Source organism: Leopardus geoffroyi, chromosome B1 (assembly GCF_018350155.1).
Source record: "Leopardus geoffroyi isolate Oge1 chromosome B1, O.geoffroyi_Oge1_pat1.0, whole genome shotgun sequence".
NCBI lineage: Eukaryota > Metazoa > Chordata > Mammalia > Carnivora > Felidae > Leopardus > Leopardus geoffroyi.
Genome location: NC_059327.1, coordinates 95,816,052 through 95,840,765, shown reverse-complemented (window position 1 = coordinate 95,840,765; position 24,714 = coordinate 95,816,052). Strand labels below are relative to the sequence as shown.

Below are 24,714 nucleotides of genomic sequence, written 5' to 3'. Positions count from 1 at the left end.
AGGGTTGATGGGGGGTGGGAGGGAGGGGAGGGTAGGTGATGGGTATTGAAGAGGGCATCTTTTGGGATAAGCACTGGGTGTTGTATGGAAACCAATTTGACAATAAATTTCATATATATAAAAAAAAACAAATAATATCAGTATCAGCAATGCAATCATTACAGATGCTTCAGACATCAGATAAGAAGATATTATGAACAAATTTTATCCAAAATACTTGGAAATTCAGAAGACATGGAGGCATTTCTAGAAAAATATAATTTATGAAAATTGTTTCAGAGAAGAAAAAGAAAATTTGAAGAGTTTTTTTTAACTGTTCAATGGAATCAACAATCAAAGATATTCCTATAGAAATCCCAAAACAACAACAACAGCAACAACAACACTCCAGGCCAAGACAGTGTCACTGGAGAGATCTACCAAATATTCAAAGAAAATAAACATTTCTAACATACAGTTTATGAGAAAACAAAAAAGCAATTTTTTGAGGCTGGCATAACTTCGATTCTACAAATTAACAATGAGAGTTGAAGAATGGAAAGCTTCAGGTCCATCTCTCTAGTGAACACAGATGAAAAAATACTAAACAAAATACCAGCAAGCCAAATCCAGAAATATATTAAGAAGAATGCATTCGGACTGTGTTAGTTTTATTATAGGAATATAAATTTGGTACACTAGCAAAATTGATCTATAAAATTTATCCCATTGATTATAAGAAAAAAATCAAATGATTACCTCAAACAATACAGAAAAATCTTTTATAAAATTCAATAGGATAAAAACTCAGAAAAATAAGAAAACTTCCTGAATCTAACAGAAGTTATCTCCCAACACAGAAAACATTATACACAAAGATGAAGACTGAAAGCTTTCCTTCTGAGATTGAAAAAAAGGAGAGGCTATTACTCTGATTTTGCACTGTAATGGAGATCTAGCCAGTGTAATAGGTGAAAAAGGGAAATAAAATATATGATGACTGGAAATAAGTAAAAAAGTTGTGGTTTATATATACAATGGACTACTACTTGGCAATGAGAAAGAATGAAATATGGCCTTTTGTAGCAACGTGGATGGAACCTGAGAGTGTTATGCTAAGTGAAATAAGTCATACAGAGAAAGACAGATACCATATGTTTTCACTCTTATGTGGATCCTGAGAAACTTAACAGAAGACCATGGGGGAGGGGAAGGGAAAAAAAAAAGTTACAGAGAGGGAAGGAGGCAAATCATAAGAGACTCTTAAAAACTGAGAATAAACTCAGACTTGACGGGGGGGTGGGAGGGAGGGAAAAGTGGGTGATGGGCATTGAGGAGGGCATCTGTTGGGATGAGCACTGGGTGTTGTAAGGAATCCAATTTGACAATAAATTTCATATTAAAAAAACTTATATTCAGAGAGAATATAATTATACATAAACAAAATCCAACATATGCATTAATTTCTTAAATTATGTAGAAAACAAAATGTGCAGTTATGAACCAAAGTTGCAATAATACTGGCTTTTAGACGATCTGCCCTTTTTTTTTTTTTGTTTGTTTAATGTTTGTTTATTTTTGAGAGACAGAGACAGCAACAGAGCACAAGTGGGGAAGGCAGAGAGAGGAAGACACAGAATCCAAAGCAGGCTCCAGGCTCCAAGCTGGCAGCAAGGAGTCCGATGCAGGGTTCAAACTCACGAGTCTCAAGATCATGGCCTGAGCTGAAGTCAGATGCCAACTGACTGAGCCACCCAGGCACTCCATAGACTAACTGCTTTTTAAAAAATCTATTACTCTTAAATCAGGTAGAAAACAAAGAGTAGAGTTATATTTTTCTCTAAAAAAATTTTTTAAGTGCTTATTTATTTTTGAGAGAGAGAGAGAGAGTGTGCAGGGGAGGAACAGAGAGAGAGGGAGACACAGAATCTGAAGCACATTGCAGGTTCTGAGCTGTCAGCACAGAGCTGGGTGTGGGGCTTGAACCCATAAACCTTGAGATCATGACCTAAGCCAAAGTCAGACACTTAACCTACTAAGCCACCCAGGTGCTCCTCGTTTTCTACATAATGTAGGAGCCTGATGCATTTTGAACAATTGTTTGTTTACGCTTTTGGACATAATGTATAAAGGTATAATTCTGTGACATCAACAACTGAAAGGAGTGGGGACAGAACTATAAAGGATCAGAGTTTTTGTATGTTACTGAAGTTAAACTGGTATAAACCCAAATTAGTGTTACAACTTTAGGATGTTACATGTAATCCCTATGGTAATCTCTCTCTCTCTCTCTCTCTCTCTCTCTCTCACACACACACACACACACACACACACAGAATATACACAAAAGAAAATGAGAAAGGAACTTAAATGTTTCATTTAAAAAAATCAGCTAAACATAAAGACAGTAATGCAAGAAATGAAGGACAAAAAAGCTGTGAAGTATATAGAGAACAAATAGTAAAATGACAGAAGCAAGTCCCTCCTTATCTGCTAGCCTTAAAAGAGAAGGAGATTCTGGCATACCCTACAACATGGATGAGTCTTGGGGACTTTGTGTTGGGTGAAATAGGCCAGTCACAGGGGGACTGATACCTCTGATACCTATATGAGGTACTTAGGGTGGTAGTCAAGGTCACAGAGACAGAAGTGGAGTGGTTGTTGCCAGTGGCTGGAGGAGGGGGAAGAGGGCACTGGGGGAGTTTAGTTTAATAGGTACAGAGTTTCCAATTTTCAAGATGAAAAGCAATTCTGGAGAAGGATGGGTGGTGATACATCATTCAGTACACTGAATACCACTGAAATGTATACTTAAAAATGGTTAAGATGGTAAATGTCATATGCATATTTTGCCACAATTAAACAATAGTTTAAGTGGAATCAATGCAAAGGTCCATCAACTGGTGAGCAGATAAAACAAAATATGGTATATATCCATACTACTGACTCATTGATAAAGATAAACACAATACTGATCTGTGATACAATTTGGATGAATCTGAAAGACATTATGCTAAGGGAAAGAAGTGCGATGCAAAAGAACATATGATGTGTGATTCCCTATACAGGAAATGCCCAGAACAGGCAAATCTAAAGAGACAGCAAGTAGATTATTGATTGTCAGAAATAGGAAGTTGGTACTGCCTGCAAATAGGCATGGGAGATTTTGTGGTTTGATGGAAATGTGCTGAAACCTGATTGAAGTGATGCTTGCACAACTCTGTAAAATTACTATAAATCACAGAATTGTATGCTTAATGGAGCGAGATATATGGTATGCAAATTATACCACAATAAAGCTATTGAAAAACTCAAAGAATCTACCGTTTTTGTACTGAGCAAGGTTCCTGGTTAAAAAAAAATCAGTTATAAAAAGCATTTCTATTTCTGTATGCAAGCAAAGATCACAAAATAAAATCAGGGAAATACTATTTATATCATAAAATATCAATTACTAAAATATACCAACTAAATCTAACAAAGATGTGTAAGACTTCTATAAAGAAATTAATACACTTTACTGAGGGTAGTAAAAAAGATGTAAACAAATGGAGAGATGCATGTCCAAAAGATGGAATCTTTAAAACTTTAAATTATTTTAACTTGCTCCAAATTTACTTATAGACTCAATGTACTCCCAATCAAAATCTCATCACATTTCTTTATGGAATTTAAGAACACGATTTTAACATGAACAGGAAATGTCCATGGCCAAGAACAGACAAGAATTTTGAAAAATAGAACAAGAGGAGTGGTTCTATCAGATATCAAGTCACTTTTCTAATTTTGTATTTGTTTTCAAAAGTGTCTCCTAAAGCTATAATAAACAGCAATATGGTATCGACACAGGATTGGCAGACAAACAAATGAAACATAAGAAAGCTCAGAAACAGACACACACATACGAACACAAATTATGACAAAGGGGACACTGCAAAATATTGAGGAAATGACAATTTTGTCATGAAAGGTTACAGGGATGAATGGCTACCACATGGAAAAAATGGACTTCTATCTTACCCTATACACAAAATCAATTTTAGAGTGAATAAAGACTTATCTGTGGAAGGTAAAACTATAAAACTTTTGGTAGTTAAGCTAAAAGAGAATCTTTAGAGGTCAGGATAGAAAGGGAGTTTTTAAAATAAGACACACAGTCATCATAAAACCAAAGAGATAAATATGACTCCATCAAAGTTAATAATTTCTGTTTATCAAAATGTGTCAGGAGACGGGGAAGAGAAAAATAGAAAGAAGGAAATGATAAGCCACAGAATAGGAGAAGATATTTTTGTTTTTGTTTTTTGGAGAAGATATTTGCAACATTTGAGAAAAAGTAAACAATAGAGAAATGGTTAAAAGGCTTGAAGAGACACTTCACAGAATAAAAGTTCACAAGGCCAATAAACGTAGATGTTCAACTTCAATAGAATTATGAGCTGCAAGTTAAAACTATAATGAGAAACCAATAATCATTACAGTCACACAATTTAACATATCTGACTTCACTGAGTGAAGCTGAGGACTATCAGAAATTCTTACGCTACTTGCAAAAATGTAAATAGTTACAATTATTTTGAGAAACAGTGAGGCCTTTTCTACTACGTTGAAAATATGCATTCCTTATGACTCAACAATTCCATTTTTAGGAATATGCTAGAAAGAGGGATGTCTAGGTATATCAGGATATTATAGAGTAATAATAAATTCATTATCCATTGTACTGCTAATGGGCATTTGCATTTCCATTTGGAGACAATTATGAAAAATGCTACTATAAGCATTCTTGTAGCAGCTATGTATACGATCTTAAAAGCTATGATTTATTTTTGCCTGGTTTCTTTCCTTCTCCCCCACACCCCAAATGGGCCAAACTGAAAGCTTTAGAAGAGATTAGTAATTCAGCAATGAACTGGATAATGAAACTCTTGAACAGAGAAGATCAAGTGAAAATCAACTCTATGGAAACAGTTAATTCCATAACATGATTAAAGAAGAACTCCCTGTGATATTTCTTTCTTGGATATCTATATTTTATCTTTTAGTGCCAAGATTTGTTGCATCTTAAAAAAAAGTAGCTGTATTTCATTATATAAACATTGCTATTATCATTAAAGATGTCATTTACTATTAATTTTTGGTTACCAATATCTTTATGTTCCAGCAAATATGTTCCTCCAAAAGTGTTATTCATTACTAAGCTTTGGATCTTTTCTGCTGCAGTGTATTTCTCACCTTCAATTCTCACATCAGATCAACATTTCTAAAATCTATTGTGATTTCCAATATTTGAAAACTATATTTTGAGTAGTCAAAGAAGCCTTTTATTATCTTAAGCTCATTAGGAAGAGTGTTACCAAAAGATAGATGACTTTCCAGTCTAGTATCACCATGTTAATATTATCAGTATGTATTAAAGGCACTGAGTGATTATATCATATAACCACAGCTATCCCTCACATCTGTCAGAATGGCTAGCCTCAACAACACAAGAAACAACAAGTGTTGGCAAGGACGTGGAGAAAAAAGAACACTTGTGAACTGCTGGTGGAAATGCAAACTGGTGCAGCCACTGTGGAAAGCAGTATGGAGGTTCCTCAAGAAGTTAAAAATAGAACTACCCTACAATCCAGCAACTGCACTACTGGGTACTTACCCAAAGAATACAAAACACTAATTCAAAGGGATACATGCACCTCTTTGTTTATAGCAGCATCATTTATAGCGGCCAAGATATGGAAGCAGCTCAAGAGTCTATCAACTAATGAATAAAGAAGATGTGGTATACATATACAATGGAATACTATTCAGCCATTAAAAGAATGAAATCTTTCCATTTACAATGATATGGATGAAGCTGGAGAGTATAATGCTAAGTGAAATAAGTCAGAGAGAGACAAATACCATATAATTTCACTCAAGTGGAATTTAAGAAACAAAACAAATAAGCAAAGGGAAAAAGAGAGAGAGAGATAGAAAACTGACGGTTAGAGGGGAAGGGGGTGGGAGTGGGGGGGTTGGGTTAAATAAGTGATGGGACTAAGGAGTGTACTTGTCATGATAAGCATTGGGTGTTGTATGGAACTGCTGAATCACTATATAGTACACCTGAAACTCATATATAATGCTGTATGTTAATGAACAGGAATTAAAATAAAAACTTAAAAAATAAAATGTTAACTGACAGCTGCAAAGAAAAAAAAATAATCCCAGCTACCAAGGTTTCATGTTTTCAGATTTATTCTGCATATTTTTACAAAAAAAGTATTTTATTCAATTTCTTTTTATGATTACAGCCCATCTGGTTTAATGTCACCACTGTGTTCTCTATCTTCCTCTAAGGTAATTCAAGTCTACTCTCTTTTTCATCTTCACTTTGTTTTGATCTTTTGTGTTTACCACATGTGGGGACACATCTATTTTGTGCCCGTGCCAGATCTCCGCCTCAATTTATGTTTCGGGGGAAAAATAATCTGTGGAATCATTGATTTGTCTATAATTGAAAACAACTATACAAATTTTCCTTCACACAGCACTTTACAGGTTATTTTAAAAGCATGAGTTAGAACATTTAAAATTATTTTAGGGGCACCTGAGTGGCTCAGTTGTTAAGTATCTGACCGGCTCAGGTCATGATCTCACAGTTCATGTCCTATTTGGATGAGCTAAAGCCCCACATCGGGTGAGCTCAAGCCCTGCACAAGCCCCAGGTGAACCCTGCTTCTCTCTCTCCCTCTCTTTGCCCCTTGCTCACTAGCGCCCTCTCTCTCTCAAAAAAAAGTGATTTTAGATGTAAGAATTCAATTTATGGGCATTTGTTAACATTCATTAAGGTGTTTACTGGTCAAATATATTTAATCCTATATGCTAAAATATAAATGTATGGAAGTTAAGATCTATAAAACTTAAAGTCTAAGATATCTTTTTTAAATTTCTATATTTTTAAAATTTATTTATTCTTGAGAGAGAGAGAGCACATGAGCAGGGGAGGGACAGAGAGAGAGGGGGAGAGAATCCCAAGCAAGCACAGTCAGCATGGAGTGTGGAGCCCCACCGAGGCTAGTGATATCAAGAGTCAGATGCTTAACTGAGCCACCAAGGCTCCCCATAAGGTATCTATAATTTTTGAAGACATTCTTTGATCTTTCTGAGCTAATAAAATATCCTACCAAAAAAAAAAATGGATAATCTTACAACTCACAGACTCCTATGTAATAATGGGACAACTCAAGGGAATCATGTAAAAATTCCTTGATAATGAGTATATAACTGGGGTGAATTATTTTTCAAAAAATCAAGTACTATTCCTGAAGTCACAAGTTGTAAAGAACCTTAACAATCTTTCTAGCCCAGATGAAAGCAATAGACAGGGTTGTGTTAAAAGTATTTTGACAGACTCAAGACAATTATATTCAACATTCTACGTGCTTCCTTTTGGCAAAGTACTTTGATACTTCAGAGAATACAAACTGAAATAAAACACGTTCACTATCAATAACCTACTGGGAATAATTAGCTGGTGTGTATAAGTTACATGTATAATATAGCAAAGCCTAACACAGCCAAGAACAGTATTTTAAGGGTTTAGAGTAGGACGGAGATTACAGTAGTCATAAATATTTCTCAGTAAAACATGTGAATAGGCATAATAAATGTTTATGTGTATCTGTATACACATGCATATATGTGTGTGCACACACAGATATACCTATACCATAAATAGCCTCCTGTCAGTTCAAGTCAGGTTTGCCACCAAAGTATAGGCAGTTAACTTTGGAAAAGTCTGTTTCGGGTTTTTTTTTTTCAAATTTAAAATTGCAGACAATGAATTATGGATCTGTATAAATTTTTCAAAGTCTAGAGTTTCCTCATGTGTAAAATGGAGAGTGTGATGGTTAATTTTATGTGTCAATTTGTCTGGGCCATGGTGCCCAGATATTTAATCAAGCATTATTCTGGATGTGTCTGTGAGAGTGTTTTAGGTAAAATTTACATTTAAATCACTGGACTTGGAATAAAGCAGAATACCTTTCATGATGTGGGTGGGCCCCATACAACTAGTTGATGGCCTCATAGAACAAAAAGCTGACTTCCCCCAAGCAAGAGGAAATTCTGCAGTAGACCACTTTTGGACTTGAATGGTAACAATGGCTCTTCAGGTCTCCAGCCTGAATGTCTCTGGACTCAAACTGCAACCTGCAACTATTTCCTGAGTCTCTGGTTTGTCAGTTTTCTCCATCAAAAAAACTTTACACACCGTGTCCTTTATAGGCACTTGATTATATAGGTGATAATTTAAGTAACTGTTTTGCCATTGCATAGCATGGATTACCAGTGTACCCTTTACCAGTGGCCTTTAAATCTAATCAAAGCAGAGAATCAATTCCAGATAATCCAGATCCAGTTAGAGTACCCATTCATGAGGTTATATTCTTCTGGAACTACTTCTGTAATTGAAACCAATTCCTATATGTATCAGGGTTTATTTAGGAAAACAGAGCTACACTGAGTGATACAGAATATGGGATTTATTTTGGGAATTAGGTGTGACACACTTGTGGGAGCTGGTAGAAAAGCCAATGCAATGCAGTTGTTTCTGCATCTGGTGTTAAGTCCAAAGTCACTATGGGCCAGCTAAACTAGATGTCATGAAGAAAAGCTAGATATGAACGGAAGCAACTATAAGGACAAACTAGAACCCTGTTTTCATTTATCTCTCACCATCTCCAACTACTGCCGTAGATGACCTGCAGGAGAAGCTGGTGCCCTTTCCCATGCATCTACACGTTTAAAAGGAGTCTGTTACACATCCATATGTACATCCTCTTGGCCTTCGTCTAAGGGACCTGTGAAGAGTTAGCAGGGTGACCATGCAATGGGGAAAAAGAAATCCAGGACATTTTTAGTATTACTGAGCAAGGCTGCTGAAAAAATTCTACAGATCCCAAATACCACTGTGGTCACTAACCAGGAGAGGTCTATGCAGATCAGGTCATCAATGAAGTCTTCGCTTAAGTTGTCTCACAATGGGCCTAGTGTGTCTACAATCCTACTCTGTGGTTATTTCCCTGGTTCTGGGATGCATAATTGGAACAGACACACTGAGCAACTAAATGGCAAAATCTCTACACTGGTTCTGTAAGCAGTGAATTAGAGGCTATTATAGTAGGAAAGACCAAGTAGCATTTGAGGAAGTATAGTGAGTAAAGGCAAGGTACAATAAAAGTTTGACTTTCCACTTTATCTGTTTCCAGAATGTGCTGGTTCCACAGCATCTTCCAAAGGTGTCCAAAGCCTTTTTTTCTTTATTAAATATTATTCTGAAGTCACGGATTTTTAATATATTTGACATGTTTCAATTTATTGTAGATATGCTTTTTGATGTTCAAACTGCCCCCACATCAGCCAGAGGGTGCCTACTTAAGTTAGCTCCTGGGTACTTTTGCCATGACCCAAGTAATGTTGATACCTTCTTTACCTTTTGCTACAACAAAGTGTTTTCTAGGCTCATCTTCTACTTTATCCTAGATCTATGATCAATCATTTCTTTCAAGAGTCCTGGTTTCTTTTGGGATACCTCATTGCGACAGAATACTGGTCAGTGCTTCCAGGTCCTTTTAGTGGACAGAGCCAGGAGATACATGTTTTTAAGAGTAAAACACATCATGAGTTCCCATTATATTCCCAATTTCAATTCGAGTTGTAAGTTTTATTTAATTTCTTTGAGTTTCTTCTCTATTATAAAAATCTTGGTTCTTAAAGACATTTACATAATTACTCAATTGCTTTATCTCATAATTATAAGCTTCAGAATAATAATAATACCGATATTATTTCTACCGATATAACTACTAAACACAGTTTATGGTTTTTTTACATTTCCTTTTATCCTTAGGATTTATCTCTCTTGGGATATACAGTCTAATTACTGTGTTTAATGTAACTTGACATAATTTATCTGTGTAATTAAGCCATTAACTTCCTACACAATTAGCTCATTTGTCTAATTTTACTTTCAATTTAAAAAAAAATTTTTTTAGAGTTTATTTATTTTTGAGAGAGAGACAGACAGACAGAGTGTGGGTGGGGGAGGGGCAGAGAGAAAGAGGGAGACACAGAATCCGAAGCAGGCTCTAGGCTCTGAGCTATCAGCACAGAGCCCGATGTGGGGCTTGAACTTGGGAATGGTGAGATCATGACCTAGGCCGAAGTTGGACGCTCAATCAACTGAGCCACCCAGGCACCCCTAATTTTACTTTCAATTTTTGGGTTTTTAAAAAATTTTTTGATTTAATTTAAAAAATAATTATATGAACATTTATATAGCTTCAAACTCAAGCCAATATATCTATAAAACAAGTTTCATTCAAAGAAGTCTAGCCTTCATCCTTTGCTCCTTTCTCTTTCCTCACAGAGAACCATTTCAATTACTGTTTTGGTCACCTCTCTTTTTGAGAATGTGTGCATGTGTGTATGAACATAGCGTATACGTAGCATGCTGGTATATATATGTACACACATACACAGAGACGTCCCCCTCTTAAAAGGTAGAATACTACACACACTGTATAATACTTGATTTTTTCACTTAATATATTTTGGATACTGCTCCATGTGCTAAGATTTTAACTGGGATTACGATGCATCTATAGATGACAGGGGGCGTGGGAGGGCTGTTAACAAATTTATAACATTGAGTATTCTGATCAGTTAACCTGATCTCTATCTAGTTAGGCCTTCTTAAATCATCCCGATATCATAGTTATGTAGAAGTCTTACACATTGTTAGATTTATTCCTGGGTATTTTATCTTTTTGATGCGTTGTTAAGTTTACTATTATAGGTTTAATTTTGAAATATTTGTTGTAGGTATGTAGGAATACAATTGATTTTTATATATTTGCGTATTATCTATTAATTATTTTGGACTTATTACATATACAGTCATGCTATCTGTAAAGAATGACTGTTTCTTCCTTCCTTTCTAGTTTGTTTACCTTTTCATTTTCTTGCCACAGTGCACTGAAAATCAGGACTTCTGATACAAACATTAATAGAAGTGACAATAATGAACTTCTTTGTATCTTCTCAATCTTCAAAGGAAAGTTACTAACATTTTTTGCCAATAAAAATGTTTGCTTTAGAATAGATACCTTTACAAAATTAAAGAAATTCTATTTCTAGTTTGCTAAGAGATATTTTGAAAAATGATAAATGGATATCAAATATTATCAAATGCTTTTTCTGTATTGAGAAGGCCTTATAATTTTTTCTTTTTTAAAAAAATCTAATGCAGTAAATTATATTATTTATTTTCTAAGCTTTTAATAATTTTGCATTCCCAGGATAAGCCAAATTGGTAACAATTTTTTTTTGTTAGTTCTTTAATGCTCTCGATAGATGTTTTCTACAATTCATCTAACTTTTTTGGTTGTGGTCTAGGGCGGGTTCAAACTGCCTAGCTCACCATTCATTAACTGGAAGCAGAAATTCTCTTTGTCTCTTCAATTCATTCCAAATACATTTTTATTCCAGCATTCCACCAAAACTGCTCTTATCATGGTTAACAAAGACCATCAAACGGCAACAAACTAAAAGGTCCATTCTCAGTCCTCACCATATTCACCACTCAGTAGCATTTTATAAAACAACAGTTAAGAGCATATTGTCTTTACTGGTCACTCTGTTAGCTAAGTGACTTTGACTAAGTTCCTTAACCTCCCTCAGCCTCAGTTTCTCTACAGTAAAATGTAAATGATAATGTTATCCAGTTCTAGGGTTGTTGTAAAGTTTAAGTAAGTACATCTAAGTCGTTTAGAACAACAACAAAAAAACACATTATGTGCTAAATAAATATCACCTATTATTATTGCTTATACTCCTGAAAAAAAAAAAAGATTTCTTTTTTAACCATTCTGTCATGATTCTTATTTCTCTGGATATTCTTTCTCAGTCTCTTTCAGACTTTCAGACTCTTTCAGTCTCAGTCTTCATCTCTCCAGAATTTAACTTTTGGAACTTAGTCTTCTGACAGCTTAATTTCTCTACCTAGACTTCCTTTCTACACAATATCCCATGACTTTAAAAATCACGTATATGTTAATGAGTCCCACAATTATAGCTCCTGTTGCAATCTCTTCCCTGAACTTCAAACTTACAGACTCTACTGACTAGTTAATATCCCAATTTAAATGTCTTCTAGGCAGCACATATTTAACATGGTTCAAACAAACTTTTTAAAATGATTTCCAACCCTTCAAAACCTAATCCAAGTTAGAATCATTTTATACGCCAATTATTACAGTATTTGCCAACCTTCTCCCTTCTACCCTTGCCCCTCTAGTCTGTTCTTCAAACTTCAATCAAACTGATTTGTTAAACATTTAAGCCTGATCATATCACTTTTCTCAAAGCTTTCCATAGCATCCCATCGCATTCAGCATAAAAGCTCAAGTACTTTCCAGGCAGGGGTCAGCAAATTTTCTCTTCAAGGGCCAGAGAGCAAATATTTCAGGCTTTGCAAATCAATCACATTCTGCTGCAACCACAAAATATTATATGCTATACCTATATGCAAAGAGTATTAAGATTCTAAACTGCCACGTCCAAAAAAAATCATTATATTCTGTGGAATGTGACTAAAGTTTTCAAAAATGTAGTATGAGTTTTGGTTTCTAATGCTTAATATTTTTCATAGCAGTTCAATAAATATTTGCTGAATAAAAAAATAAGATATTTTTACAAAAAGATGGCAAAGACATTAAAGGTTAAATAATTTATTCTGTAAAATGTATCAAATAATTAAGAGTGGACTTACTTGAGATTACTGATTCTAATCTCTGCACTTTCAGTAAGTTTCTTTGTTTCTTCTTTCCACCTATTGGCCACCTTCTGTTGAGTCACTAAGAGATGTCTCAGTTCAACAGTGGAATTTCGATTACTGTCTTCCATCTCTCTTAGTTGAACTTCAAATCCATGTTCCTTTATTGAAAATTCATGTTCCATTGTACTGATCTAAGGAACAAAATGAACACATATCTTCTTTTATTTTTTTTTCTATTGTAGGGGATACACTGATCAGTGATACTTATAAAAGCAATAACTCATTGTGGTGTTTGTGGCACAGAAATGTCTGGATGAGATACATAAAAATAAGTTTACAATTTTCCTTCATCACAAATGAAGACTTATCCTGTATTGTAATTTAAATTTGGTGAAACCAGAATTATGGACAATTTTTTTGCAACACTTTCCTCAACATCTTAAAATGCCGGTAGGAAAAAAGTATACTATTTAATATAAAACTGCTCTCATTATCTACTTTCACTTTTGCTGCCAGGATCCATGGAAAATGTTCATGCTCTCAAATAACTGAGAGCTTTTTACTCAAACCATTAAAAAAAGTTTACTAATTTATTATAAAGGGTACAACTCAGAAACAGGCAAATGGAATAGTTATATAGGGCAAGGTATGGATTTGGGGGTGTGCAGAGCCTCCACGACCTCTCCAAATGCACCATCCTCTCAGCACCTTAATGTGCTCAACTCAGAATCTCCTCAGGTCACCTCATACTAAATTTCAAGCTGTCTTTTAAAGGGTTTTGTAAAGAAGGTAATATACGAGAATTTCTTTACCACTTCAGTTATGGTATAAACAAATATTTCTTTTTCAGGAAAAAAAAGACTATAAATAATGATTTTTCAGAATCTCATATGTAAGGATTGTCCATTATTTCCAGCTAATTTCATTAGGGTAAAAATAACTTAATGCAGAATAAACATATAAGTAAATGCTTTTTGAATACTCTAGAAGCATTCTTAATTGGGGTTCAGGGAGAAAATTAAGCCCTAATGCTCTCAGGCATTCAGTGTATGTAATGAATTGCCTTCTCTTGAATGCTTCTAGAATGAAACTGTCTATACCATCCTTGAGGCAACTGAGAAAACAGTCACTAGAACAATTTATTTGGTGTACTCTCAGGCCATCTTTATCTTACGATACTAAAGAAACATTATAAAGAATATTTATCTTATGATATTTTAAAGTAATGTGCTTTAAAGATCGTTACAGCTGGTATAGCTTATAGTAATTCATCAAATATGGCCACTTTCCAAAATCAAAAAAGGATGAATAAAAAGGACTCAACTTTACTCAATACCAAGGAAAACTAAACAACATCAAAATCCATGGTTCTTGGGGTAAACTGCAAACACCCATCCTCACTACTTCTGCTAAATGCAACGTGCTTCCTAAAACTCTTAAATTTGGTTTCTCAAATAATACACAAGTAGAAATTTAAGACTTTATAAATACTGGCACTGGGAAAACAACCTTGGTTTTATTAATTCTCTATTATAGTACAAGCTCCAGAGGCTCCTTGACTCCTGCTATTTTAATTTCTGTCTTATTGGATTCTGCAAATTTAGATTTGAATATGCTCCTACTCCTTCTCTGTCTCAATCTCAACCTTGCCTGGAGAAGCCATGGTTCTTATGTGTTAGGCAGAACTGTCTATTTCTGTCTTTGTCTCTTTCATATATATATTAAAAACTGATGAATGCATCTATACAGTTTTAGAAGTCTGTGTGCCTAGTTAACTCCCCATTTCTTCTTAGAAAGTTTATTTGTAATTTGATAAGCCTTGTTCTGAGGTTCTTTGTGACAACCTGGTCTTTGTCTACTTCTAACAAGCTTGTGTTGTGCTACTATTACCTTTTTTTTCTTTGTTTCTGTTACAATGGCTTCTCATTCTTGGCTCATTTTCACATGTAGTTCCCTTTGCCTGAAGTAATTTTACCCCTCCTGCTTGTCTTAGTTATTTCTATTCAATTTTTAAAACTTAGTTCAATTATTGCTTCTATCTAGAACCAAATCAAGTCCCTCTGTTATAAGTTCTCTCAGTGCCCTATGTTTTTCCTAAAGAGTATTTATTAGTTTGTAAATACATGTTAAAGTTTGCCCATCTCCATGAAAAAATGACAGTTTTAAGGTTGGGGGGGCGCATGTCTTCATTACATTTTCAGCACCTGAAACATAGTAAAGTTACCAAAACACATCTGTAGACCAAATTAATGATGGCTTTTTGGTATCAAAATGTAGTCTTTAAACACATGCCAGATCCTTTAGCTGGTGAAATTCCAACTGTTAAACTGGACAGATCTGCAGCTATGGACTACAAACAACTGAGTCTCCTATAACAGAAGTCCCACTAATGATTAAATTCAATATATTGGTAGGAAGAAAGGATTTATGGTCTCCCTTTTTTCTTTGTGCTCTTCCTATGTAGAGAACCACTCACACAAATAGTTCTGTCATCCTTTTGTTCTCCAAAACATCAATTACTATCCTGAACTGTTAAAGATAGATAAAATGTAGCACCAGGTAGGGAAAGTCATGAATTTCCCTCTCCCCCATTATAAAAACCAAAACCCCTAAACATAAACATATTGTAAACTAATGGAAGATAAAAAAAATTAAAAACAAATATAAGGTTTCTGTAATTGACAACTCAGAGATAACTACCTCTACTCTACCTGTTGTTTTTTATTTATGAATTTTAGAAGTTAGAGTAGTGAATACAGAATTGCAATATATATATACTTATATTTTTTCTTATTGTTTTAAAACTTAGACATAGCAATATAAAAAACATTATAAATTATTTAGAACCAATTTTTTTTTTTCAACGTTTATTTATTTTTGGGACAGAGAGAGACAGAGCATGAACGGGGGAGGGGCAGAGAGAGAGGGAGACACAGAATCGGAAACAGGCTCCAGGCTCTGAGCCATCAGTCCAGAGCCCGACGCGGGGCTCGAACTCACAGACCGTGAGATCGTGACCTGGCTGAAGTCGGACGCTTAACCAACTGCGCCACCCAGGCGCCCCTAGAACCAATTTTTAATGATGACTCAATACAGTATTTTATAGATGTACCATCTCATTGTTCCTTCATTTCTAGTTATGAATAATGTTGCAATGGATTTTTTGAATTATGAAATATTTTACTTATTTTCTTACGAGAAAATTTTAGACTCTAAATGTGTACCATTTTTTTTTAAATTAATATTTATTTTTTTGAGAGAGACAGAGTGCAAGTGAGGGAGGGAGAGGCAGAGAGAGAGGGAGACACAGAATCTGAAGCAGGCTCCAGGCTCTGAGCTGTCAGTATAGAGCCCGATGTGGGGCTTGAACTGACAAGCCGCAGTCAATTGACCTGGGTTGAAGTCGAATGCTTACCTGACTGAGCTACCCAGGGGCCTCTAAATGTGTATCATTTTAAACTCTCAGTTGCACATTCACTCACTGATAACTATGCAATTAATTAATAGTGACTTTAAACTTTAAAAAAGTTATTTACTAGCACTTTGTTTCCTTAGTCTGTGACTTCTGTTCATGTCTCCTACACGTTCTTCTATTGGGTTATAATATTTTTTAAAGCTCCTTATGTATGAATGTTTTTTGTCTTTTGTCCCATTTACTAAAATTATTTCTCCCAGTTATTTCTTTTCAAAACATTTAAAAATGGTTAAATATTTAAAAACTTTATATACCTAAACCTACCAATATATTCATTTGCAATATCTTCCAATTTTGTTTGTTTTGCTAGGAAAGTTCTTTTCCATCTATCAGTTACATATCTGCCTACATTTCCCACTAATGTTTTATAGTGTCACTAATAGCTTTTAGTTATAAACCCATATGAAATTTATAATGTAAAATTTAAAATCGAACAAGGTACAAATAGTTTTTCACCAAGTACACTGACTTATTTTATTATGGAAATATTTTGGTATGAGAACTTTCAAGCATACACAAAATAAAAATAAAAATATTACAACGAATCCCTATGTGCCCATCAACCACATAGTGCACTTGTTTTATCTGCACTCCTACTAAACTTTCCTTTGCCAAGATTTATCTTTCTTTTCCTTACAATGAACTACATTCCAACTCAAGTTTTACACATATACTGACATGCCAGAGTCACCAACCTGATTTAGATATGTCAGGAGGCTCACTCATATGTCCTAATCATTACTCATTTTGTAACTGAAGTTGTAACCTCTATTCTGATCTCATCCTCATAGGTAATTATGCCTATTCTTCACTTTCAAATAATGAAATTAATAGACTAGAGATTTTTCGTGTCTGGCTTCTTTGTTCAACATTAGGTCTGTGGGACTCATCCATAATTACTTATAGTTCATTCTGTTTTATTGGTGAATCTATTTCATTATCTGAGTGTACCACCATTTATTTATGTAATCTCATGTGGATGGACATGAGTTATTTTCAGTGTTTGATGTGATTAAAACTTTTATGAATATTCTTATACAGATGTCTTCATGAACATAAGCACTCATATCTATGGGTATGTAGCCAGGATTATTTGGCATCGTATGTATGTATGTATGTCCAACTTTAAAAGATAATGCTAACTGCTGGTTGTACCAACTTACATTCTCAAAGTAGTGTATGAAAGTTCCAGTTGCTTTATATCTTTGTCAACACTTGATAGTCTTAGTTTTTTTAATTTTATTTTAGCCATTCTGGTAGGTATGCAGTGGTACCTCACTGCAATTTTCATTATTTTGCTGATTAATAATGCAGTTGAACATTTTTTCATAAATTCTCTTTTATGAAGTGCCTATTTAAGGTTTTTACCCACTTTTGGAAACGGGTGTTTGTTTTTTCCTTATTAACTGCTAACTACTTTATCATTAACTGGTAACAGTTTTTATATTCTATTCTAGATATTAGTCCTTTTTTTGGTTATGTTCTATTATATATACATATATATATTATTGTATTACAAGTGTATTATATTATACATACATTATATATACTTTCCATATTCCAAATACTTTCTTACTTTTCACCCTCTTAATGGTGTCTTTTTTTTTTTTTAATATTTGTTTATTTCTGAGAGAGAGAGAGAGACAGAGCATGAGCAGGGGAGGGGCAGACAGAGAAGGAGACACAGAATCTGAAGCAGGCTCCAGGCTCTGAGTTGTCAACACAGAACCCGACGTGGGACTCAAACTCACAAACTGTGAGATCATGACCTGAGCCAAAGTCAGACGCTCAACTGACTGAGCCACCCTGATGCCCCAATGGTGTCTTTTTTTATTTCGACAATTGGATTGTGATTTTTTTTTTTAATTTTTTTTTTTTCAACGTTTATTTATTTTTGGGACAGAGAGAGACAGAGCATGAACGGGGGAGGGGCAGAGAGAGAGGGAGACACAGAATCGGAAACAGGCTCCAGGCTCTGAGCCATCAGCCCAGAGACCGACGCGGGGCTCGAACTCACGGACCGCGAGATCGTGACCTGGCTTAAGTTGGACGCCCAACCGACTGCGCCACCCAGGCGCCCCTGGATTGTGATTTTTAAGAGGCAAGGCTGGCAAACCAGGGCTAGCATTGTACTTAATGGTGTCTTTTGATGACTCAATTTAATGAAATCCAATTAATTTATTATGATTATTGCATTTCGTGTTCTCATTAAGAAATTCTTTCTAGGGGGCGCCTGGGTGGCGCAGTCGGTTAAGCTTCCGACTTCAGCCAGGTCACGATCTCGCAGTCCGTGAGTTCAGCCCCGCGTCGGGCTCTGGGCTGATGGCTCAGAGCCTGGAGCCTGTTTCCGATTCTGTGTCTCCCTCTCTCTCTGCCCCTCCCCCGTTCATGCTCTGTCCCTCTCTGTCCCAAAAATAAATAAACGTTGAAAAAAAAAAAAATAAAAAATAAAAAATAAAAAAAAAAAGAAAGAAATTCTTTCTAACCCAAGATCATGAAGATTTGAAGCTTGAAGGTCCACTGTTTTATATGTTGCATTTAGGTCTACAAGACAGTTCAAATGAGTTTAAATGTGTGGTGTGATATAGGGGTCAAGGTTTATTTTAAAAATATGGACCCAATTGATCTAGCATCATTTTTTATAAAGATAATTCTTTCCCTGTTGAACTACAGTAGTGCTTTTGTTATAAATGAGGTGATTATGAAAAATGGGTTTGTCCCTGGACCATGTTTTGTTCCATTGATCAAACTATTATTGATAGCACAGTGTTACTGTAGCTTTATATCGTCAATATCTGGTGGTGTGATTCTTCCCTTTTGTTCTTCAAAGATTTCCCACATACTAAACCATAAAGTACAAACCTCTCTGTATGATCTACAAAGCTGTCTTTCAGAGTTAAAGTTTTTATTAATAACTACAGTGTCTGATACATGCAGTAGAAGGCAATACATATGGGTTGATATGAATTAGGTTGGAATGTGACTTTGTATGAGTACACAGTAGCAAAAAACAAAGTGAAACATGAATACTGCTATCTCAATCTTTACTATGAAACTGGAAGATACAGCTTTTTACCATAAAGAGTTAATGCCACCTTTTACAAAAGTTGCATGGAATGGGTAAAGCAAGCAACATGCTGATGGTCACACCAGTGCTTCTTCAAACTCCCTTAAACATGTTCCTATTGTCAAAGCATGTTAAGCATTACCATGAAGAAAGAGGGAAGGAGAGGGAAAATAAAGGGGATTTTTTTTTCTAGAAGAGACTTTTATCCCTTGCCTTCCTCCTAGCATGGAAATTTTAGACTACCTATGAGAGGTTCTCAGAGCATACTGATGTAGCATCCTCTATAGAGCTAGTTTTAGAGTTCAATTTTTAAGAGGCTATTATAGAAGAGAGGATGACAGTCTGTAAAGTTATCTCATCTATAGTTTTGCTAGCACTGCTTAAATTGCTTTGGCAAGAATATCAGTGTATTTCATGGTTGGAAAGAATTTTTTTTGTGTGTGGATAGTGAAAGCAATCATTTTTAAGTATGCTTGCCAAATTCTACAATACAAAAAAGACTGGTTAATGCTCTGCATTATGATTTAGTGCTATCTGATGAAAAGGCAAAAAAAAAAAAAAAAAGGCCTTAAAAATGTTTTACTGGGTCTCTCTTATATTTTGATTTTCACAAGTACACATTTAACTCTAACTAGACTTGAAAATACCTTTAATTTGGCTTTTTTTTGAGCTTCAAGAGCAATCTTTCTTAAATCCTCAGTCTCTTTCTGTAACTGTTCATTTTCTTGCTGAAGTTTCAGCCTTTGTTCACTGACAAATCCACAGTTTTCTCTCTCAGACTCCAATAAGTTTTGAAGTTTCTGAATCATTTCTTGGCAACGTGATATCTCTTCTGAGGAACTGATAAAAAAACAAAAGGAATCCTTAATTAAACTTAATGATCTGTAACAGAAGTCAAGCACTCTGTTTTATAGTATAGACTTGTTTTCTTTGTTCTGACTCATTTCTCTTCACAGAGGATTTTTTTTCTTTTTTTAATTTTTATTTATTTATTGTTTTAGATTTACAGCCAAATTAGTTAGCATATAGTGCAACAATGATTTCAGGAGTAGATTCCTTAATGCCCCTTACCCATCCAGCCCATCCCCCCTCCCACAACCCCTCCAGCAACTTTCAGTCTGTTCTCTGTATTTATGAGTCTCTTCTGTTTTGTCCCTCCTCCCTGTTTTTATATTATTTTTGTTTCCCTTCCCTTATGTTTATCTGTTTTGTCTAAGTCCTCACATGAGTGAAGTCATATGGTTTTTGTCTTTCTCTAATTTCACTTAGCATAATACCCTCCAGTTCCACCCACGTAGTTGCAAATGGCAAGATTTCATTCTTTTTGATTTCCGAGTAGTACTCCATTGTGTGTGTGTGTGTGTGTGTGTGTGTGTGTGTGTGTGTATGTGTGTGTGTGTGTGTGTGTATTTATATACCACATCTTCTTTATCCATTCATCCATCGATGGACATTTGGGCTCTTTCCATACTTTGGCTATTGTTGATAATGCTGCTATAAACATGGGGGTGCATGTATCCCTTCAAAACAGCACACCTGTATCCTGTGGATAAATGCCTAGTAGTGCAATTGCTGGGTCGTAGGGTAGTTCTATTTTTAGTTTTTGAGGAACCTCCATACTGTTTTCCAGAGTGGCTGCACCAGCTTGCATTCCCACCAACAATGCAAAAGAGATCCTCTTTCTCCGCATCCTCTCCAACATCTGTTGTTGCTTGAGTTGTTATCTTCACTGAGGATTTAAACTATGTGGTTTCACAATGTTATATTAGCCCAGGCAAATACATTCAGCTTAGCAATCTTGACTAATACACTGAACAGTTACCACTCACCTATAAAATCTATGTGAAACTTTTTTCAAATTTTTACTAACACTGAGAATCACTGTGTAACAAGGACTTCAAGAGGATAAACTGAAGCTAATGATAAGGAAGGTGAAATAGATAATGATCAAAACTCCTTTACTACTTTGATTAACTCCATAGGAAGACACATTAGCTGTCTAGATTACTAAATTACAATAAGATCTATTTCATATTTTTCTGTTGCATGACTTAAAATTTTTTTATAAACTTCCAGCTCTACAAATCTCGTTTTATCAGTTTAAATAGGTTATAGTTCTTGAACTTTATCAACAATGGATTATTGGGTAACACAACCTTCAAACATGTATGTTGCTTCAATATGCTAACAACTTATATTCCTATCTTTTAAAATTTCTATCTTTTCAAACCCAGCTAATCAAATACTGTGAACATTCTCTGGTCAACAGGTGTCAGAGGAAATACATATAAGGTCTTTTAGTTCCGTATACTATAACTCTTTTTTCCTATTCAACTTTGGCTGATAAAGTTTTTAATGAAATGATGGATCTAGGAAATGATCAAAGGATGATAAAATCAGAAAGATGCTAAGATCAGAAATAATCACATATTTTATTTTTCCTTTTCAAATTTTGATGTAAATTTTAGTTAACATACAGTGCAATATTGGTGTCAGGAGCAGAATTCAGTGATTCATCACTTACATATAACACCAAGTGCTCATCATAACAAGTGCCCTCCTTAGTATCCATCACCCATTTAGCCTATCCCCCACCTGCCTCCCTCCATTAACTCTCAGTTTATGCTCTATTTTTAAGGGTTTCTTAGGGTTTGTTTCCCTCTCTTTTTTTTCTCCCTTCCCCACCATGTGTTCATCTGTTTTATTTCTTAAATTGCACATATGAGTGAAATCATACTGTATGTCTTTCTCTGCCTGACTTATTTCACTTAGAATACACTCTAGCTCCATCCACGTTGCTGCCAATGACAAGATTTCACTCTTTCTTATGGCTGAGTAATGGTCCATTGTATATATGCTGCCTCTAATTTATCCACTCATCAGTCGATAGGCGTTTGGGATCTCTCCACAGTTTGGCTATCGTTGATAATTCTGCTATAAACATCAGGGTGCACATATCCCTTCGAATCAGTATTTCTGTATCCTTTGGGTAAATGCCTAATACTGCAATTGCTGGATCGTAGGGTAGGTCTGGAAAAGAGTATGGAGGTTCCTCAAAAAGTTAAAAATAGAACTACCCTACAACCCAACAACTGCACTGAACAATGTTTATTCATTTTTGAGAGAGACGGAGAGAGAGCACATGCACATGAATAGGAGAGGGGCAGAGAGAGGGTGACAAAGGATCCAAAATGGACTCTATGCTAATAGCAGAGATCCCAACGTGGGGCTCAAACTCACGAACCGTGAGATTATGACCGGAGCCGAAGTTGGATGCTTAACCAACCAAGCCATCCAGGCATCCCTCCTGTGATAGTTTTTGACTTAAATTCTATTTGTCTGATATAAGATACTCCTGCTATCTTTTGGGCACCATTCGCATGGAATATCTTTTGCCATCTCTTCATTTTCAGCCTATGTGTTTCCTCAAGTTTAAAGTGACTCTCTAGTAGGCAACATATAGTTGGATCTTATTTTCTAATCCATTCTGTCACTCTGTCTTTTGATTGGATGATTTAATCCACTTAAATTAAAAGTAATTACTAATAGGTAGTAACTCGTGATTTTGTTGTTTTCCATTTTGTAGTTCCTTTGTACTTTTATTCCTATTTTAGTTGTCTTCCTTTGTGATTTGTTGAATTTTTGTAGTAGCTGCTTTCATTCCTTTCTCTTTACCTTTTGGGTGTCTACTACACATTTTTTTTTTTTTTTCTGATTAGCATGAGACTTACATAAAACGTCTGTTATGAGTCTATTTTAAATTGGTAACAATTTCAATCACTTTTATTTCTCTCTCTCCTCACATCCTGTGTTATTGATGTCATACTTTACATCTTTTTATATTGTATATCAATTATCACATTATTGTACTTCTTGTTATTTTTAATAATCTTATCTTTTAGCTTCTATAGTAGAGTTAAAAGTGATTTATGTAGTACTATTATGAGTCTTAGAGTATTCTGACTTTGGCAATATACTTTCCTTTACCAGAAAGTTTTATTCTTTCACATATTTTTATGTTTCTAATTAGTATCCTTTTAGTTCCATTTGAAAACTCTAGCTTTTCTTATACAGCAACTCTAATAGTGATGCACTCCCTTTTGAGCTTTTGTTTATCTTAGGAAGTTTTTAATCTCTCTTTTACTTTTGATGGACAACTTTGCTGGGTATAGTATTCCTGGTTTGCACTTTTTTTCTTTCAGTACTTTGAATATATCATGCCGCTTTCTCTCGGCTAAAAAGTTTCTTCTAAGAAATCCATTAATACTTTTATTGGGGTTGGAGAGAGTCCCATGTATGTGATGAGTCACTTCCTGTTTTAAAAATTCTTTTTTATTTTTGGCAATTTGATTATAATGTGTCTAGGTGAAGACCTCTTGATGTTGAGCCTTTCTGTGATTCTTTGAGTGTCATGGATCTGGATGTTCAATTCCCTCCCCAGATTTGGGCAGTTTTCTATTATTTCTTTACAAGCTTTCTGTTCCTTTCTCATTCTCTGCTCCTTCTGGGATTTTCATGATGTGTATACTAATTCACTTTAAGATGTCCCATAACTCATGTAGGTTTTTTTCAGTCTTTTTCATTCTTCTTTGTTCCTCTAACTGGATGATTTCAAATGACCTCTCTTCAAGCATGCTGATTTTCTTCTGAATGATCAAGTCTGCTACTGAAACTCCACAGAATTTTTCAGTTCAGTTCTTCAGCTCCAGGATTTCTGTTTGTTTCTTTTTAATGGATTCTACTTCTTTGTTAAACTGCTCATTTTGTTCATGTAACATTTTTCTGATTTTATTTAGTTGACTCTGTTCTCTTATAGCTGAGTTTCTTTAAGACAATATTTTAAATTTTTGTTAAGCAGTCCATGGATCACCATTTCTTTTGGGTCAATTATTAGTTTCCTTTATTAGTTTATTAGTTTCCTTTGATGATGTCATATTTGCCCAATTCTTTCTTGGTATCTGTGTATTTGAAGAAGCAGATTCCTCTTCTAGTCCTTACAGACTGAAGGAGGAAGACTTCCTCCTGCCAAGTCCCACAGCTGATGAGGCTGCTTCTGGGATTGTGGTTGAGCAAGGCTGAAACCATGTCATGTGACTACTGCCAAGTTCATGTTTGGCAGGCATGTAACCAAGGGCACAGTCAAGTGTTTTGTCCAGTGAGTTCCTAAAGGTGCTCCTGTCATGCCACTGAGCTGGTCCATATGTGCATAGGACTGTTTCTGGATTGTGGTAGAGTGGGACTAAAGCTGGGTCACAAAACTACTTCACGGATTGTAGTCAGTTCTGAGGTCAGTGGGTCTGTAACTGGAAGCATCTATGGGTGTAGCTTGTGCTGAGTCTTTTGGGTGGTTGGCTGGACGCCTAGCCATGA

General features: G+C 35.2%; 1 protein-coding gene across 3 annotated transcripts in view; it reads right to left on the bottom strand.

The window, feature by feature from the left end:
- SCLT1 (sodium channel and clathrin linker 1) overlaps positions 1 to 24,714 on the bottom strand; it is a 220,950-nt gene that overhangs the window by 40,759 nt on the left and 155,477 nt on the right. For all 3 annotated transcript variants that reach the window (XR_006709835.1, XM_045467740.1, XM_045467749.1), the window contains 2 exons: positions 19,992 to 20,184; positions 12,797 to 12,993 (listed from right to left, as the gene is read on the bottom strand). Coding sequence is in view for 2 of the 3 variants with exons in the window: in XM_045467740.1 (XP_045323696.1) it covers positions 12,797 to 12,993; positions 19,992 to 20,184 (390 nt within the window). In the remaining variant the exon portion in view is untranslated. The remainder of the gene's footprint in view (positions 1 to 12,796; positions 12,994 to 19,991; positions 20,185 to 24,714) is intronic.